The sequence below is a fragment of the Giraffa tippelskirchi genome, chromosome 3 (genome assembly GCF_054371585.1).
Source record: "Giraffa tippelskirchi isolate mGirTip1 chromosome 3, T2T-mGirTip1v1.2.pri, whole genome shotgun sequence".
Lineage (NCBI taxonomy): Eukaryota > Metazoa > Chordata > Mammalia > Artiodactyla > Giraffidae > Giraffa > Giraffa tippelskirchi.
Genome location: NC_137277.1, coordinates 51,735,737 through 51,754,859, shown reverse-complemented (window position 1 = coordinate 51,754,859; position 19,123 = coordinate 51,735,737). Strand labels below are relative to the sequence as shown.

General features: G+C 35.0%; 1 protein-coding gene across 3 annotated transcripts in view; it reads left to right on the top strand.

The window, feature by feature from the left end:
* The window catches only part of MED13 (mediator complex subunit 13), a 99,078-nt gene extending 81,624 nt beyond the window's left edge, over positions 1–17,454 (top strand). For 2 of the 3 annotated variants that reach the window (XM_081585024.1, XM_081585023.1), the window contains 11 exons: positions 139–601; positions 1,762–1,981; positions 2,649–2,840; positions 3,022–3,245; positions 5,030–5,172; positions 5,657–5,815; positions 5,930–6,115; positions 8,196–8,344; positions 9,917–10,090; positions 13,715–13,815; positions 14,152–17,454. In XM_081585024.1, coding sequence (XP_081441150.1) covers positions 139–601; positions 1,762–1,981; positions 2,649–2,840; positions 3,022–3,245; positions 5,030–5,172; positions 5,657–5,815; positions 5,930–6,115; positions 8,196–8,344; positions 9,917–10,090; positions 13,715–13,815; positions 14,152–14,284 — 2,144 coding nt within the window. In that variant the 3' untranslated portion in view covers positions 14,285–17,454. Of the gene's footprint in view, positions 1–138; positions 602–1,761; positions 1,982–2,648; positions 2,841–3,021; positions 3,246–5,029; positions 5,173–5,656; positions 5,816–5,929; positions 6,116–8,195; positions 8,345–9,916; positions 10,091–11,512; positions 11,588–13,714; positions 13,816–14,151 lie in introns of all 3 variants that reach the window. The other variant, XR_014080724.1, reaches the window with a different exon arrangement.
* Positions 17,455–19,123: the final 1,669 nt, after the last annotated feature.

The following is a 19,123-nucleotide window of genomic DNA, read 5'->3' as shown; positions in this document are numbered from 1 at the left end:
TAGGGGAAATAGTAAGCTAGTGTGCACTACACTGTTAGCAGGCAACTTGGGGAGAGGGTAATTACTGAAAAAGTATCCACTAGTTATTCACATAGTAAATAAAGAATTAAATATCCTGCTTGTTTTTATTATCTTTAGGTCCTTATCTTGCTTCCCAGCCATTGGACAGCTCTCTACTTTCCCAGCCAAATTTAGTTGCCCCTACAAATCAGTCTTTGATGACACCACCTCAGATGACAAGTACTGGAAATGCTAATACTCCGTCTGCCACACTAGCATCTACAGTGAGCAGCACTATGACAATGACTTCAGGTGTTACCATGTCTTCTTCAGTTGCCACAGCTAACTCAACCTTGACCACAACTTCAACTTCATCTTCGTTGTCCTCCAGCGTGAATAGTGGAATGTCATCAAATAAACTACCTTCATTTCCACCTTTTGGCACTATGAACAGTAGTGCTACGGGATCCATGTCTACACAAGCAAGTACTGTTCCGAATAGCCAGCTAGGAGGGCAAACTCCATCAGCTCTACAAACAGCTGGCATTTCTGGAGAGTCGTCTTCAGTTACCACTCAGCCACATCCTGATGTGTCTGAAAGGTATCTTCAAATATACTAATTTCGCAGAAATATAAATATATGCCGCTTCTGTATGAATAAGAATACAGAAGAACCTTTGATCTTACCCTTGAAATTTTAGTTTTTAATATTGAATATTTTACCTATAAAATTATGATGAGGACTCTTGATAAAGTCATTATCATAGAATCTCAGAGTGGGAATGAAGACCTTGGAAACTGTCTAGTCCAGTTGTCCTGTGATGTTTGAGTCTATTCTGTGACATAATTGTCAAGTTGAGTTGCCTGTGCAAATCATTCCAGTGATCTATAAGTCACTATTGAATGACCCTGTTCAGAGACATAAAAGTTGTACCAGGGTTTGAATCTTCACTCTGTCGTTTACTGGCTATGTCACTTTAGGAAAGTTACCTAACCTTTTTGAGCCAGTGTTTTCTTATCTGTGCAGTGGGAGCAGAAGGATATAATGTACGTTGTGTGCTTCAGAAAATGCTTCCAATCACATTAGTTATTTATAACAACAACAATGATGATGACAGCTCTGTTCCTTTTATGAAGAAGGTATTCCCTTTTGATTTATAGGTTAGGTTAGCCTGAGCCTGGTTATGTCTTTCAGTTCCCAGTTGCAGTTTTCCCCAAAGTTATAAATGTGATTAAAAACAAACTGTTAATTACCCCACTGGATCCTTCCATCTTTAATATCTATAGATTTGGAGTTTTAAAAACTCATACCGCCATCAAAGAATGAAGCTTAATCAAGCTTATGAAGTATGAAATGAATGTTTATTTTCTAAAAATGTAGTAGACCACTGACTAAGTCTGGAAAACTGGTTTCTTTTTGGTCTAGCTCTGCCGCTAGACAGCCTTGTGATCTTGGGCAGCTCATTTAACTTAACTTTTGTCCCAGTTTTAGCACATAAGCACTATGCTGTCTGACATTTCTTATACTCTGTAGTTTTAAGAATTCTGTTTATATTAATTGCAAACCTCTTAATGCCAGGGGTCTTTGTACACCATGAAATTGTGAGCATTTATGATTCTCTTTGGAACGGTGTCCCTCATTTTTAGAGAGGCTCTCAATAGCACCCCACCCTCAAAATGGGGAGAGGATAAGAACCTCCTTTGATGCTATTCTAAGTACAGCTTTTTCCCTTACTGTCTTATTTCTACTTCAAATTTTAGCACAATGGATCGGGACAAAGTGGGCATCCCCACAGATGGTGATTCACATGCAATCACTTATCCACCTGCAATTGTTGTTTATATAATTGACCCTTTTACATATGAAAATAAAGATGAGAGCACTAATTCTTCTAATGTATGGACTTTGGGGTTACTTCGATGTTTTCTGGAAATGGTCCAGACTCTTCCTCCTCATATTAAGAATACTGTTTCTGTACAGGTAAGAATGATAAATGTTACAGTAAGTTTATTTAAAACAGTTTGGTCCTGATAAGACGTTTCACAGCTACTATTCTATATCTAGATTGATTTTCTAAAAGCCAGATTCTATTTTATTGACTTCATTTTAAATGATATTAGAAATCTTAGAGAGTTTATAAAAGATAAACTTAGAGTCATACCACAGTAATAATGGAGAATAAAAAGATTGCATTAAGTAGGGTAAATGTTTCTCCTGTGTTACTTTTATATAAACTAATTTTTAAATTCATTGGCTTAAATAATGAAATCAAGAATGGACTGATATAAGCTAGAGTTCTAAATAAGACTGGTTATAAAGTAAAAATAGAGAAAAACTAACCACATTAAGTTGTATGCAGAGGATTTGAATTATTTCTTTATAGACTACAATACAATTATGGCAATCAGTGGCACGATTCATCAGTATAGCTGCTATGTAGAAATGTTTAAAGATTTTTACCTAACTCATTAGTATAGTTGAGTATTTATTTAAATCTATATACTAGATAAGAAAATATAATTCTTTATTATTTTACTTAGGTTCTGTTTAAAGTTTCTAATAAAAATTTTAGAGTTTTAAACCCACTATTCTTTTTTTATCTCTTGTTAAAAGTTTAACATTTGTAATATTTGCCTTTAATTCTTAGATTGTTCCCTGTCAGTACCTGTTGCAACCTGTGAAGCATGAAGATAGACAAATCTATACCCAGCATTTAAAATCTCTGGCTTTTTCGGCCTTTACCCAGTGTCGGAGACCACTTCCAACATCAACAAATGTGAAAACATTGACTGGTTTTGGTCCGGGTTTAGCCATGGAAACAGCTCTGAAAAGTCCTGATGTAAGTATGTTTCCAACACCGAAGTCATTAAATGCCTGCTTTGTATGAATTTATGCAAAACAAAGTGCAGGTTTCTTTTTAGTTCTTATTTTCCAGGTATCTTGTAATGGGTTTTTATTTTCAATAAGAAGTTTTTCTGCGCTTGTATGGTGCCATAGTAACTTAACGTTGTATTCTACAGAGACCAGAGTGTATTCGACTTTACACACCTCCTTTTATCCTGGCTCCAGTGAAGGATAAACAAACAGAGCCAGGAGAAACCTTTGGGGAAGCTGGACAGAAATATAATGTTCTTTTCGTGGGCTACTGTTTATCACATGATCAAAGATGGATTCTTGCATCTTGCACAGATCTATATGGAGAACTTTTAGAAACTTGTATCATTAACATTGATGTCCCAAACAGGTATTTTTATTTTCTTGAATGTATCATTATATTAAGTCTTGGGATTATGGGTACTTCTCATTTCTTTTATAGTGAATATTTATATTGTATTATGTAAGGGAATTAATAATTTTGATTAATCTGTTAAATAGACAAAAGAGATTAAAGCCCCTAAATTGTATATAATAAACCTTGAGGTAATGATTTTAGCCTAACAAATTTTGAAACATGGGACTAGAAGGTTATTTGCAATTTAAAATCCAGTAAAGTATCCTGGAACATTTATTTTTCTCATGTACCATCTAAGATATAGTCCCTAATAAACTGAATTAACTTTATTCACTGAAAATTTTGGGCTTCTCTGGTGGCTCAGTGGTAAAGAATCCACCTGTCAATGCAGGAGACGTAGGTTTGATCCCTGGGTGAGGAAGATCCCCTGGAAAATGAAATGGCAACCAACTCCAGTATTGTTGCCTGGGAAATCCCTTGAATGGAGGAACCTGACAGGCTACAGTCCAGAGGGTCACAAAAGAGTCAGATGTGACTTAGTGACTAAACAACAATTAAAGATTTTACTATTTAAATATTGGAGTGTCTTCTGAAAATGGTGGCCCTCTTTAGAATTCTTCCTGATAGTAGTTAGGTATCATGACTAGTTATTCATGAAGGCTGTAACTAGTAGTTTACAACAGATGAACCTTGTATTGAGTTATCACTTAATAGACACACTGATATTTCAAAGCTAGTGAACGTTGCCTAAGAGAATGTGAAAAGTCCATGACGTAACTTTTGATTTTTCAATTTTCATTCTTTATTTTCTTCTTTCTTTTATAAACATTCTGTACTTTTAAGTTCAGAAATTGGTTATATGCAAAAAAAAAAAATTTGATCATTTGGCTGTAGTGGCGCTGAAGAAACATATGGAAATATCGATCTGTGGAGAATGAGAATAGAGAAACAATAATACTACCTTCCCAATACAGAGATAGTATATTGCCATTTTACTGAAAGTAAAAGTGAGATGTTGGTTAAGAGGTCCAGTGCTAGAGTCATAGAGATCTGGGTTCAAATCCAAATCCTGGCTTATTGGCTGTGTGATCTTGAGAAAATTACTTTACCCAACTGAGCTATAGCTTACTTTTCTGTAAAATCAGGAGGATAATTTTATCTGCCTTACAAGGGTTCTTAGGATGAAATGAGGTGTTAATTGGACATGCTGCTTGGTACATAGTAAGTACTCAACAAATGATAGCTACTATTGCTCTGCCAGAGAGTGCTTACGTACTTGCCTAATAAAGGACATGCATGCAGAAAACAGCATTGGTGGTTCTGAGAAGTATGGGGGGATTTGTTTGATATTTTTCAATTTAAAGTATGAAGCAGGAGTTGGCAAACTCCAGTTTTGGGGCCATATCTGGCCACACTTATTTGTGTAACTGTTGTCTGTTTTCATGCTGCAGCAGTAGAGTTGAGCTGTTGCAGAAGAGTTTTGATGGCCTGCAAAGCTTAAAATATTGGCCCTTTAAAGAAAAAGCTTGCCAGTCTCTGGTGTAGAGCACTGTTTCTGATGAATTTTGATAATTTGTGAATAGTTTTTAATTTTAAGTATATATTTTAGCATGTATTAAACAAAATGTAAACTAGCATACCAAACCTGTAATTTTATATGTATTCTTATTTAGGAGTTGTGGGAAAATATCAAGCATTAAAATGAAGGAACCAATTTTTCACAAATTTGACCTCTTTTGAAATGTCATCATAGGAATTTTAGAAATATTTATGACTGTCTCTATTCCATACAACAGAGCTCGTCGGAAAAAGGGATCTGCTAGAAGATTTGGTCTACAGAAACTTTGGGAGTGGTGCTTAGGACTTGTACAGATGAGTTCATTGCCATGGAGAGTTGTAATTGGCCGTCTAGGAAGGATTGGTCATGGAGAATTAAAAGGTAAAATTGTGTTTTTATTATTTAATACTTAAATTTCTTTTTTATATTAATTCATATACTATTCAGATCATATCTAGGAATAGGTACTGAATAAAATGCAAAAGGTAATAAAAACCTAGTTTTCTGTCTTGTTCTTTAAAGAGGAACCACGTATGTCTAGCCCCCAAATGGCCTAACTCAAATTTAGGAGAATTTATTGCAATTTTATATCAGTGCTATTACTACTATTTTTGTCATCTTCCAGTTTTATCCTCTTTCTGCTTATTAGTCAACTCATCCTGTGTTCAGTAGATACTGTTATCAGCATATATTGAAGTTAGGGGGTAAAAGATGTTGAGACATATCAGTAATAAGAGATTTTTGACTTGATGACTCTTGAGGAATACATTAATTTCAAAACCATTATGTTTTAACTTTTGTTCTCTAGGTTGTTAACAGTGCTTTTACTTTGGATATCATTATTATTTACTGTTGATACCCACAGATTGGAGCTGTTTGCTGAGTCGTCAAAACCTGCAGTCTCTAAGTAAAAAGCTGAAAGACATGTGTAGAATGTGTGGTATATCCGCTGCAGACTCTCCTAGCATTCTCAGTGCTTGCTTGGTAGCAATGGAACCCCAAGGCTCTTTTGTTATTATGCCAGGTTAGCTATCTTTAGTTTATATCAGATTTAATTCTTTATATACTTAAGTTTCTATGTATTATGTAAAATTGATTCTTCATTCATTAAAAGAAAAAATACCTTTCATTTTTTCAGATTCTGTGTCAACTGGTTCTGTATTCGGAAGAAGCACCACTCTAAACATGCAGGCGTCTCAGCTTAATACCCCGCAGGATACATCATGTACTCATATACTTGTGTTTCCAACTTCTGCTTCTGTGCAAGTAGCTTCAGCTACTTACACCACTGAAAATTTAGACTTAGCTTTTAATCCCAACAATGGTAAGTGAATTGTTCTCTGAAAAGTGAAAGTGAAGTCACCCAGTCCTGTCCGACTCTTTGCAACCCCATGGACTGTAGCCCACCAGGCTCTTCCATCCATGGGATTCTCCAGGCATGAGTACTTGAATGGGTTGTCATTTCCTCCAGGGGATCTTCCCGACCCAGGGATTGAACCTGGGTCTTCCGCATTGTAGGCAGACGCTTTACTGTCTGAGCCACCAGGGAAGTCGAATTGTTCTCCAGAGGTTTGCAAATATAAAATAAATCTGGGTGATTCTGGCTGATTATAGACTGGATAATGCCTCCCAAAACATCTGTGTCCTGTGTGTATGTTCCTAAAACCTGTGACTGTTACGTTATATGCATGCGCTTGCAGATCTGAGTAGAGATCTAAGATGGAGAGATTACTCTGGCTTATGCAGGTGGGCCTGAAATGGAATCTTATATATCTGTAGAAGAGGGAGATGAAGAGAAATTTGACTATACACAAAAGAGGAGAGGACCATGTAGTGGAAACAGAGGAAAGCATAGTCAGAGAGAAATGACTATGCTGCTGACTTGAAGATGGAGGAAAGAGCACGAGCCAAGGAAAATAGGAATAGATGTTGGAAAAGACAAGGAAACAGATTTTTCCCCTGGAGCCTTGAAGGAGAGCATACCCCTGCCTGTACCTAGATTTTTGGCCTAATGACTAGCATTTTGATTTCAACCCAGTAAAACTGATTTTAGACCTCTGACCTCCAGAACTGGAAGAAAATAATGTTTGTTGTTTCAACAAGTTTGTGGAAATTTGTTAAACTGCTACAGGAGACTAATACAACCATTCATCTACCTTATTGATATCAGAACTAATGCTGTGAATTATCCCATAAATGTTTAATTATTTTTTGACTTGATTAATTAATTTGGCTACACTGAGTCTTGCTTATGACATATGGACTCTTAGTTGTGGCATGTGGGATCTAGTTTCCTGGCTAGGAATCACTCAGACTCCCTGCATTGGGAGTTCAGAGTCTTAGTCACTGGTCCACCAGGGAAGTCCCTGATGTTTACTTACGCTAAAAGGCAACATTGATCATAAAATATTTGTACAGTTTATGTACAAACTGTTGAGTTACCTGTACGTAAACTTTGCAGGTCATTTTATATTCTTTTCTATTTTGATTTACCAAAATAATATAGTAATTTATAACTTTTCTAGATGTACTTATATAGATTGCATTTTAGAGAAAATAAGTGATATTCCATTGTTGCTCTGAGTTACCTTAGAAAATGGCACATCTCTAAAGTCAAAAGTATGGGTGATAATTATTCTCCTCTTTTAATGTGTTATACAGTAACTTGAATATTTTAATAATAATTAAGGAATTTGTTATGACTAGTCTCATTTTAAATACATTTTAATTCCCAGCATTTGTGTTAGTTTCCTGTTGCTATTTGTAACAAATTACCACATGCTTATTGGCCTAAAACAACACACATTTATTTTCCTACAGTTCTGGAAGTCAGAAGTCCAAAATTATTCCTACTGGGCTATAAATACAAAGTCAAGGTATCTGCAGGGTTGTTTCTTTCTAGAGGGTCTAAGGGAGAATCTGTTTTCTTGTCTTTGACAACTTCTAGAGGCCATGTACATCTCTTGCTCATGGTCCCTTTTTTCATCTTCAGTGCCAGCAAGTTAATACAGTCACATTTTCAGTGACTCTTAAGTACTTTAACCCTCTTATTAGGGCCCCTTTGGTTACATTGGACCCACCTGGATAATCCAGAATAATCTCCCCATCTCAAGGCCTTTAGTTTGATCACATCTGCAAAGTTCTTTATTGTAACATATTCACAGATTTCTGGAATTAGGATGTGGGCATTTTGGGGCGGGACCATTATTCAAAGCAGTCTCGTGTTTATTTATGCATAGTTGATTATTTGGCTCTTAGCACAATACTTGGCACATGGTAGACAATTCAGTAGATGTTGATTAAATTAACTCATTTTGGTTAAGATCCATTGTTTTAACCCTTTCTTGTAAATGACCATGAAATATGAAAAGTGGAGTATTTAATTTTTTCTTCCTTCTTCATAGATGGAGCAGATGGAATGGGTATCTTTGATTTATTAGACACAGGAGATGATCTTGACCCTGATATCATTAATATCCTTCCTGCATCTCCAACGGGTTCTCCTGTTCATTCTCCAGGATCTCATTACCCCCATGGAGGTGATGCTGGCAAGGTAACCCTGTTACAAAAGTTCAGTTTACCTAAATGTCATTCATTAACTTAGTAATGGATTATATCAATGAGAGAGAACACTTTTTTCCCTTGAAAATTAGCAAGAAAATTAAAACAGCCCATTCCTATACTACTACCACAGAGACATCAATACGTTAAGTTATATATTATTAAGAGGGTCTCTAAGGTTCTGCTTTCTCTGACCTTGTATTTTCTAGACTACTTGGCATTAATCCTTCTTTTAGTTTTCCTGCCACTTCACCATAGCTTCTACTTAGAAATAGGATTAGATTATCTGAAAAAACAGGATGTGACTCTAAGAGCTGCCATTCATATCAGAGCTGTGGACAAGGAACATAAAGGAAATACTGATTTTCCCATGAAAATAGAAAGAACACTGACCCCTCCCCTGTTCATTTTTACCACTTACGGAAACATTCTGTCTTGTCCTTCAGTTTGAACTCAAAACTATTTGAGTTTCATTTGAATAACATCATTATTTGAATGAAATTATATATGCAGTGGTTATTTGATTATTGTAATATGCATATGTTTACATATGTTTAAACAAGGATCTTTGTCTGACCTTACTTTGCAGCCTTTCCTTTTTCTTTTTTAACTGGAAAGAAATGAAATGATGAAAAAAAAGAAACAAATAAGGAAAAGCACCAATAATCACACCACTTTAATAGAACCAATTTTGTGCGATCTTAGTTCCCAGATCAGGACTGAAACTGCATCCTTGGCGGAGAAAGCGTTGAGTCCTAGCCACTGGACTGTCAGGGAATTCCCTTAGCAGCTTTTTAATTACATTGTTCCTTTACCATAGTTTGTTTTCATTGCTGTTCAGTTCCTAAGTCATGTCCAATTCTTTGCAACCCCATGGACTGTGGCATGCCAGACTCCTGTGTCCTTCACTATCTCCTGGAGTTTGTTCAAATTTATGTCTATTGAGTCTATTACTCTATCTAGTTTGTTATATCATTCCCCAAATGTTGGACACTTAAGTCTTTTATTTTTTTTCTATTGTAGGTAATAATTGCAGTGAACGTTTCTGTGTTGATATATCATTTTTCTTTTTATCTATTTCCTTAAATAGCAAAGAATGCGTTAACTAGTCTAAAGGATATGAGCATTGCCGTAATGCCTTCCAAATAACTCTTAACTGCATTTTACAGATAGTGCTACATGAACAAAGATAAATTCAATCCACCTTTTGGATTGGGATATGATCAGGAATTAGTTGAGAGGGTATTAGGAAATAAGTTAGAAAGTTCATTGAATGTTTTGTACTTTTGAGTCAACTACAAAGATTTATACACACACTCACACACTGAACATGGGCTTGACATAATAATACAAACTTGTTAAAATAGTATATTTTCTTAAAACTCTTAAAATTCATTTATTTAATGCTATTACTAATTATGATACATAGCAAATTGACTTTTTAAAATATCCTTCAGTATTTTTTAAATTGAAGTAGATAATGAGACTGATAGTAATAAACCATTCTATATTTATAGCTATTACATCAAATGAACTAACACAGTTTTCATTTTGTCTTTTTAAGGGTCAAGGTACTGATCGACTACTTTCAACAGAATCTCATGATGAAGTAACTAATATTCTTCAGCAACCATTGGCCCTTGGTTACTTTGTATCAACTGCCAAAGCGGGTCCCTTACCTGACTGGTTCTGGTCAGCATGTCCTCAAGCACAATATCAGTGTCCCCTTTTTCTTAAGGTATTGCTCTTATTTTTTTTTGGCCAATTCCTGAGTGATGCTGATTGACCACTTAAGTCCTAAGAAGTATGGAAGTGACGTTTTGAAGTCTTTAGCTTTTGTCTGAGGTCTTAATGCATTGCCACATATAACTCTCTAGATAAAATAACAAAGAGAATAATTATGAAACAACTCTAATTCTTAAATTTATATTAAGTTTAAACTTTTAAATAACTTTAAATGGACTGAGACCCTTGCTCTTAATTATTTTTAGCTGCACATTTAGAGTTTAGAGCTAGAAAAAACCTTATATTAAAATACCTTTAACCTTTTCATTTTCTCAGTGAGCATATTAAATGTTCAGAAAAACTCGTTTGTCCAGAGTCATAAATTGGTAGTAGACTTGATTAAAACCTGGATCTTTTAATGATTATGGAATGTTATTCTTTGAATTATATCATATATATATGATATCTCATTATTTTGAGAACTAAAGGATTCATAATCTTTGTAAAAATGTTTGCTATTTAGGTGCATTTCCCTACCTCCTTAAAAAAGCTTCCTAGCTTTGTGTAAATTGCTGTGTTAAAACTATTGAGTGGTTTTCAAGTAATGGTATTCTCAGACCCATAGTGACTTATTTTATCAAAACAAATTCATCATCAAGTGATATAACAACGTGGAGATAAATCATAAAATGGTAAAATGAAATGTGAAAGCCCTATCTAGAGTTTGTTCGTGATGCTACTACTATTTTTCCAAAATAACAAATGCAAATCTGATTTCACTTATTCTTGTATAAACCCACCAGAAGTTGACTGGTTTATTCCATAAATTATGCTAACTTAACTACTTGCCAACTGATTTTTATTTGTAGGATGAAAGTTGAATAGTATATACTTTAGTTTTGTAGGATTATATTTAGTGGCTACTTGAACCAATAAGCTTGTTGCTGTCTTTTAAGCCTGTTACTATTAAATCTGATTCCCTTGGCTCACGTATCATTGAGTCAGTGACATTTTGATTAAACAGTGAATTTCTGTAGCACATTCATGGAGAAAACAAGAGCTGTTGATCTGAATTGGCTGTTAGTGAGATAATATATTTAAAAGAGTGTTGGCCAAGGTAATAGTTTTAGCATAAGACTTTTCTACCCCTTCCAGTGTACGTGTAGTGGTCTTGTATCTCATTACAAGAGAGAGGGGGGTTTCTGCACTTCTGTTAGTAATCCTTGGAGTTTCTACAAAACAAAGGGTTCTTTGGTCCTTTAGGAAGTGCTCCATGTGCTTTCTGCTCTCTCTTTTGTTATTACCATACACATTAAAAGCTCTGAAAAACAGCAGCAAATAATAGTGTTTCACAGAACATGTTTTTAAGAAACACCACTTTATAAGAAGTCCAAGGGACTATCCAGATTCTTTTCTACTCAATATTTATTTGCAGAGAGGATAGTGTAAAGTGAGCATTCACCCTCAGATACAGTGTAACAAGATTAGGACTTCTGGTCTGAATTACCAGGTAAGGCATAACTTACCATAATTTTGTTCACCTTTTGTTTTCATACATTCCATTTTATTTCTATACCATAGGCAATAAAATCATTTGGTATGTTTCTCTTGGCTTGGGAAAAAAAGGTTGTTACCTAGATGATTAAAAACATCTTTTTATCATTGAAATTAGAGCACTACTACTAATTACATTCATTTATTTGTTGTAATCTGCCATATGAGAGACTTTTGCTTGTAACGCATAAATCAAGGGCCCGTGGGCAGTTGAAACATATTTTTGGTTGTATTTCTAAATACACAACACAAAATTTTATACATATTATTGCAATTGTAGAGGAGAGAGCATCTCAATATAAAATAGTACCTTTTATAGTCGTACACAGAATGAGATCTGTCAAGAGTTTCTGCAGTCAGTACTACATCTTTTCATAGCTTAACACTATTATATATTTTGACTTACAAACAAAACAGTTCTCTTTCTTTAATTGAAATGTGAAGAAGAGTACCACATTCCTTTCTTTTACTCTTCATTGCCATACCTAAGTGAGTGTATGAGTTGTTACTAAGCCTCTATTATGAAGCTGAATGGGCAAAAGAATGCATCTGTGCACTGTATTACTTAAGGTGCTCAGTCAGTCAGTCTGTTCAGTCGCTCAGTCGTGTCCGACTCTTTGTGACCCCATGGACTGCAGCTTGCCAGGCTTCCCTGTCCATCACCAACTCCGGGAGCTTGTTCAAACTCACGTCCATCGAGTTGGGAGATGCCATCCAACCATCTCATCCTCTGTCGTCTCCTTCTCTTACGCCTTCAATCTCTCCCAGCCTCAAGGTCTTCTCCATTGAGTCACTTCTTTGCATCAGGTAGCCAAAGTACTGGAGCTTCTGCTTCAGCATCAGTCCTTCCAATGAATATTCAGGACTGATCTCCTTTAGGATGGACTGGTTTGATCTCCTTGCAGTCCGAGGGACTCTCCCGAGTCTTCCCCAACACCACAGTTCCAAAGCATCAATTATTCAGCGCTCAGCTTTCTTTATGGTCCAACTCTCACATCCATACATGAATACTAGAAAAACCATAGCTTTGACTAGACGGACCTTTTTGTCAGCAAAGTAATGTCTCTGCTTTTTAATATGCTGTCTAGGTTGGTCATAACTTTTCTTCCAAGGAGCAAGCGTCTCATGGCTGCAGTCACCATCTACAGTGATTTTGGAGCCCAAGAAAATAAAGTCTCACTGTTTCCTCTGTTTCCCCATCTATTTGCCATGAGGGGATGGGACTGGATGCCATGAACTTCGTTTTTTGAGTGTTGAGTTTTAAGCCAACTTTTTCACTCTTCTCTTTCACTTTCATCAAGAGGCTCTTCAGTTCCTTTTCGCTTTCTGCCGTAAGGGTGGTGTCATCTGCATATCTGAGGTTATTGATATTTCTCCTGGCAGTCTTGATTTCCTGCTTGTGCTTCATCCAGCCACTGAAAGTAGCTCTGCTTAAGATTTATAGCTTTATAGGTAAAATATTTGCATATGCTTACTTCTGGTACTTTGTTCAGGCTTCCCAGGTGGCTCTAGTTGTAAAGAACCCACCTGCCAGTGCAGGAGACATAAGAGATGTGGGTTCGATCCTTGAATTGGGAAGATCCCCTGAAGGAGGGCATGGCAATCCATTCCAGTATTCTTGCCTGGAAAATTCGCTGTGAATGGAAGAGCCTGGCGGGCTATGGTCTGCAGGGTCGCAAGGAGTCAGACACACTGAAGCTACTTGGCACACTACTTTTTTCAGTGCTAGACCTAGGTTAATTTGCATAGCTTATGTTACATGGAGACTATACTCAGGTTTATCAGTTTTGTGCTTTCTTAAACATTTACTTTACACATCTAGGCAGGTTACACATAGAAAATAATTAAAAATCCTTTTTGTAGGATTATTATGTGGCCTCAAAAGCAATGAAACTGAAGAAGTTTTGTTATGCACTTAAAAATTATATAATGAATTAAACAAGAAGAATAGCCATGTTTATAGTGGCTCCCATTCATTACATAAGTCTAAAATATATTTCATCAAGGAATAGACCTTGGGAAAATAAGGTAAAACCAACAGATTTTTTTCCATTTGGCTGACCGATTATCTGTTACTTTTTAGGCCTCTTTGCACCTCCACGTGCCTTCAGTGCAATCTGACGAGCTGCTTCACAGCAAACACTCCCACCCACTTGACTCAAATCAGACTTCAGATGTCCTCAGGTACAATTCTTTTTACCATTAAGAATTCTCATGACAGCTTGGAAAGAATATCATGTTGATCCTTACATATTTTTCTCATTTTTGGCAGTAGTTTACAGTTGTGTTACTTTTGGATCTTTAGTTGAATTATTTATCATTCAGAATGAGTGCTTTCCTTCCTACCTCTGAGAACAATTTTAATGAAAATCAGTTTTCTTTAATATCCCCAAGACCCTCTATTTCATACTTTAACTTTTTGTGTGTGTGTGACTTAATCTTATATGCCATCTTCAAATTTGCTTCCAGAATTTACAATGCAGGTACATACATGACTTACTTAGTTTACTTGCTTTTCAGGTTTGTTTTGGAACAGTACAATGCACTCTCCTGGCTAACCTGTGACCCTGCAATCCAGGACAGACGCTCATGTCTCCCAATTCATTTTGTGGTGCTGAATCAGTTATATAACTTTATCATGAATATGCTGTGATCTTCATTTGATGGAACTGTGCAAGAAAAGAACAAGGAAAAAGATTTCGCTGCAAGATTAAGTTACAGTTATCTTCTCAGTGAAAGTCATTTGTGATGGGGTCTAATTCTTATTACTTCAACAAATATTGTTTTGACTTGGGGGGAGGGGCGATAACCCTGTTATTTTTCATTGACTATACTGAACTCTTTAGGATGATGACTGATCATACACAACGTATTATAACATTTTCGTAGCAAAATTAACCTTTTTTTTCCAGTCACAGTATTTGTGAAAAGTAATGAGCCATAGTACCCAGTCATGTTAAATGAATATTAAAAGCATGGAGAAGGAAACATGAGGAACAATGAATTTCAACATATGGCTTCAGAACATCAAGATGTTCTTGTATTGGAGTATAGTATCTAGTATTCAAAAATGCCTGCATCTCTTATTTATTGTAAGTTTTTAAATGTATAAATTGTCTTATATTTCTTAACCTCTTTTATAAAAATTTTCCTAGAAGGTTTATACTGCCTTCTTGCTTTAAAGCAATTGGTCTAAAATATATGTAATCGTCTTAATTAAAAAGTTGCAGTAGGGTTGCTTTTAGAGTATTATTTTTTTGTAAGGGGGTGGGTGGGACAGTAAATTTGTATTGTCTTGATGTACAGTTTAATGGGGATAGAGGGGAAATAATGTCCATACCATTGTGTGTGGAGGATTTACAGCTAAGCTGTAGTTGCAGAGTACATGTACAGTAATGAAGTTCACTGTGTTTATAAATTGAAAAGGTACCGGGTCTTACAACATTTTATATATCAATCACACCTTTACAGAATAACATGATGGCAATATACAAGTGATATTGTTAGGTGGTTTAACTTAGAATAAAAATGAGAATTCTTCAGTTATATTTTGTACTATGGTTTAGGGCTATGACTAATATTTCAGGCCATTTCCAGTGAAAGAAACTTAGTTTTACAAGAAAAACATTTGCTACTGAATGCTTAAACTAATTTTGGTGTTTAATGTTACATGCTTAAAATTTTTTGTTTGTTTTAACAGTGGCACATCTAGGCATGGGAGTATTATTAATTATGAAAATTATCTTCCGGATCTGCTATAGGTTGAAATTTAGCCCAGCTCTAGGCATTTTACAAATTATTTTAAGAGCAGTCACTCTTGATTGTTTGACTTTTTTTTTTTTAATTAAAGATTGGGAATGTGTGTGAGAGTATGCATATGTATGGGTGTGTGTGTGCAATCAAACTGTGGTGTAAATAGATTCTCAGTGAATTCTGGTATTCAGACTATTCCACTAGTTAAAGAACCATTTTCTAAACTTAACCTGTTTCCTTTTGCCTTTTTTATTTATTTAATTTTCTTGGTTTGGAGATGGCAGTCCCAAACACCAGAGTCTGTACTTTTCTTATAACACAGCTCAGAAAAGGCAGGGCATATGCCAAGGAGGTTCTCACCTCCCTAAAGAAGGGACTTGAATTTTAGGGACTTTAATTCACCCCTTCCTTCAATACAGCTTTCCCTCTTCTTGTTTGCACATGCCAAGATAACTGCTTTTATGCAGCCTTTATCCCCTTAAAAAATCCTTTCTACAGTGCTGCTCACAAGAGAGTCCAAGTTAGCCTCCTATCTGTGTAGCTGACTTGAATTCACAGTCACCAAGTCTACCTGTCTTTCTTGGAAGCAGTCTAGCTAAATTCTGAATTTGTATGTTCACTAATTCTCTACAAGGACAAAATGGATTGTATTTACAAAACTGTAATTTGGTATGTTTTGTTGTTGTTATTTTTTTTTTTTTACTGAAACTTGTTTTGTAAATACTATATGCTTAGCTTAAATATCACTTTCTTATGAAAAATATAACTTCTTCAAATTGTGTGTATTAAAACATTAACAAGTCTTGTTTTTCCTATAGAGAAAACACAATTGGTAACAAAGGTTTTCAATCATTTGTTCAAAATTATAATGCAATCCCAGTGGTCAGCTTATTTTGAAGTGAAAATTTAAAGGTCACATCTGTGCATTTGTTCTTAAATTATGCTAACACACTACAGATTATGTTGGCATGTTTTGTTCTGTACTTAAAAAAATACTTGTCTGAGATTTGAGGGGAAAGATGCTTATTTGAAATTAGTATTAAAATGGTATTCTTTTTTATATATTTTATTATCTCAATAGTGACTCTTTAAAAAATATACTTTCAGTTGTTTAAAATCACTAATCTTTAGTAACCACACCTCAGTTTGAAAACAATTTTTAAAAAATTATTCCCTGACAGTTTCTTTTATATGGAGCCATAAGAAAGGAACCCGTTACACAATTCCTTTTTATCTGGGAATCAAGGAAATAGTTCCCAAATATATAGGATTTACTGATAAGATTTTTTTCTTCCCTTCATATATAAATTCACATTCAAATGGAAAATTATTAAATAGCCATTCGAAAAAGTCAAGAAACTTGTTTCAGAAAAAAAAAAATTAAGCCTTTCGTGCAGGATGCTGGATCTGACTTACCAATGTAGTCGCAGACAAGTATGGGTAGTTTTGTTTAAATAGGTAAGCAAAGTAATATACTTTATACCAGTTGATCACCAACACCATGATTTCTTTGTTACAGTGCTAATGTCTGTTTTTTGTGCAGTTATCCATTACAAAGCAGGGTGGGAGTTGAGTCTTTTGGCATTTAAAAGGATTAGTTATATAATGTCTGCTTCCAACCAGTGAGAAACATCTAGCCATACCTTTCTTATGCAAGCCATTCAGTTATCAGGACTGTGAATTAACACTGTATGAATAAATTTCTGTACACCTTATTGTTTGGCCAGAAGGCCACCAAGTGTACTTATATGTAATCCTTAAATTTTAAAGTAGCTGTAATTTTTAAATCTTTCTAACTTTTCTTAAACCACTAAAAATTAAGCTCTTACTACTTAGTCAACTATCCTCAGCTGTATTCGTACTCAATTGTCAGTATGGCACAGATTACTGTATTAAAATATTCTCCTTTCGTCTTCATATTTACCTTCTGAGGTAATTTTTTAACTTAATGTGTTACTACAAAGATTTGCAGATCTTTAATCAAGCACTATGTTAATACTGTAATATCAAAATACTATGTTGCGTTATTTAAAATGTTCGAATTGAATACATTAAAACGAAGTTTTTAAATGCTGTTGCATCATATAATTTGCTACTCATCCACTATGGCATCACATATCAGTCTATTAATACATTTAATGTTGCATGAGTGGTGTTTTGGTCTGGATTTCCTCTTAAGACTTTAGTTTGTCTAAATTAAGGAAAAATGTTTTTGACATAAAATTCTTTTGCTTCCCTGCACCCCTCAAAAAAATCTGCTAGAAAATCTTAACCATTCAGCTTTTCTTGATGTTTAATGGGCCCAGAACTGTGGTTTAAATTTTTATACATATGTTTTCTTTTTTGTGGAGTATTAATTTAAAACTGGATTTGGGACCTAAAATACTCCTCAGGTTGATGTATTCATGAAGTTTTAAAATAGCTTTAGTTTTCAGAGTAAACTGGATTTGTGGACCTTAAAGTTACTGAGTTAAACTATAAACTGTAATGTCATTACTGGACATGTCAGCATCAACTCTCTCAAAATAGCTTGGTCACTTTATGAAGGGGTGTTTTAAAGTTGTTTAGCAGTGACATTTAATATGGTCCAATTGCTTTTTTTTTTTTTAACGTGACAAAAAAAGAATAAGGAACAAACACTATTGCTGCCGAATGCCATAACACTGAGTTGTACAAATTGTGATTGAGGAAATGAAAAGGTTTATACTTTTTAAAAAAAACAAAAACAAAAAAAACTTCAAATGGAATAAATTATTCATGAAGCCTTCACTGTGGTGTCTCATTCTCTTGAAAATATTTCCATCTTAAATTCATGTAAAAAGTAGTAGTGGTATTTTTATGTCACTTACAAATGAAAAGGGGCAATCTAAAAACTGATGAGCTTTTAATTTCTTTGAAGTATTTTACTTTGTAAAAGATTTTAATCATATGTCAGTGTATAATATATAGGAAAATTGTATTTATACATATAAATTCCTTTTAGGCTCATCAGATTCATATCAGTTTTCTAGTTAAAACAAGCTACCTTGATATATTTAAAGCTTAGTTCTGTACTATAAAAAATCGCATAAGTGTTATTGAAACATAAGCAAAGTAGGTGGTGGGAGGTCTGTTGGTTTGTTTTTGGATTTTTTGCAGCACAGAATGGCTTGTGGGATCTTAGTTCCCAGACAGGGATTGAACCTAGGCTTTCAGTAGTGAAAACGTGGAGTCCCCACCACAGGACTACCAGAGAATTTCCAGATAAGTGTTGTTCACATATAAACAACCAACTGAAAAATAGCTCTGCCGATTTTGCTTAAGCAGCTGTTCAAAATATTTTTGTCCAAACTTAAGCTGAGTAGGGACAAATCTGAAAATTGTTGTGCTCATTTTAAAATTGGCGGTCATTTCTGAGAGCAGAAGTAAAAAAAGAATCCTTTAAAAACGTGTGAATGTCATTGGAATTTCTATCTTAATTTTTTTTTCTGTCAAGAGAAGACAAAAAAATTATAAATATATATTTATATTACATCTGATCATTCTCTACCTTTTAAAACAATTTAGCAATCACTTCAGTCACTTGTTCATGTCTGACTCTGTGACCCCATGGAGCGGCACACCAGGCTTCCCTGTCCTTCAGCAACTCACGGAGCTTGCTCAAACTCACAGCCATCGAGTAGGAGATGTCATCCAACCATCTATCTCATCCTCTGTCGTTCCCTTTTCCTCCTGCCTTCAATCTTTCCCAGCATCAGGA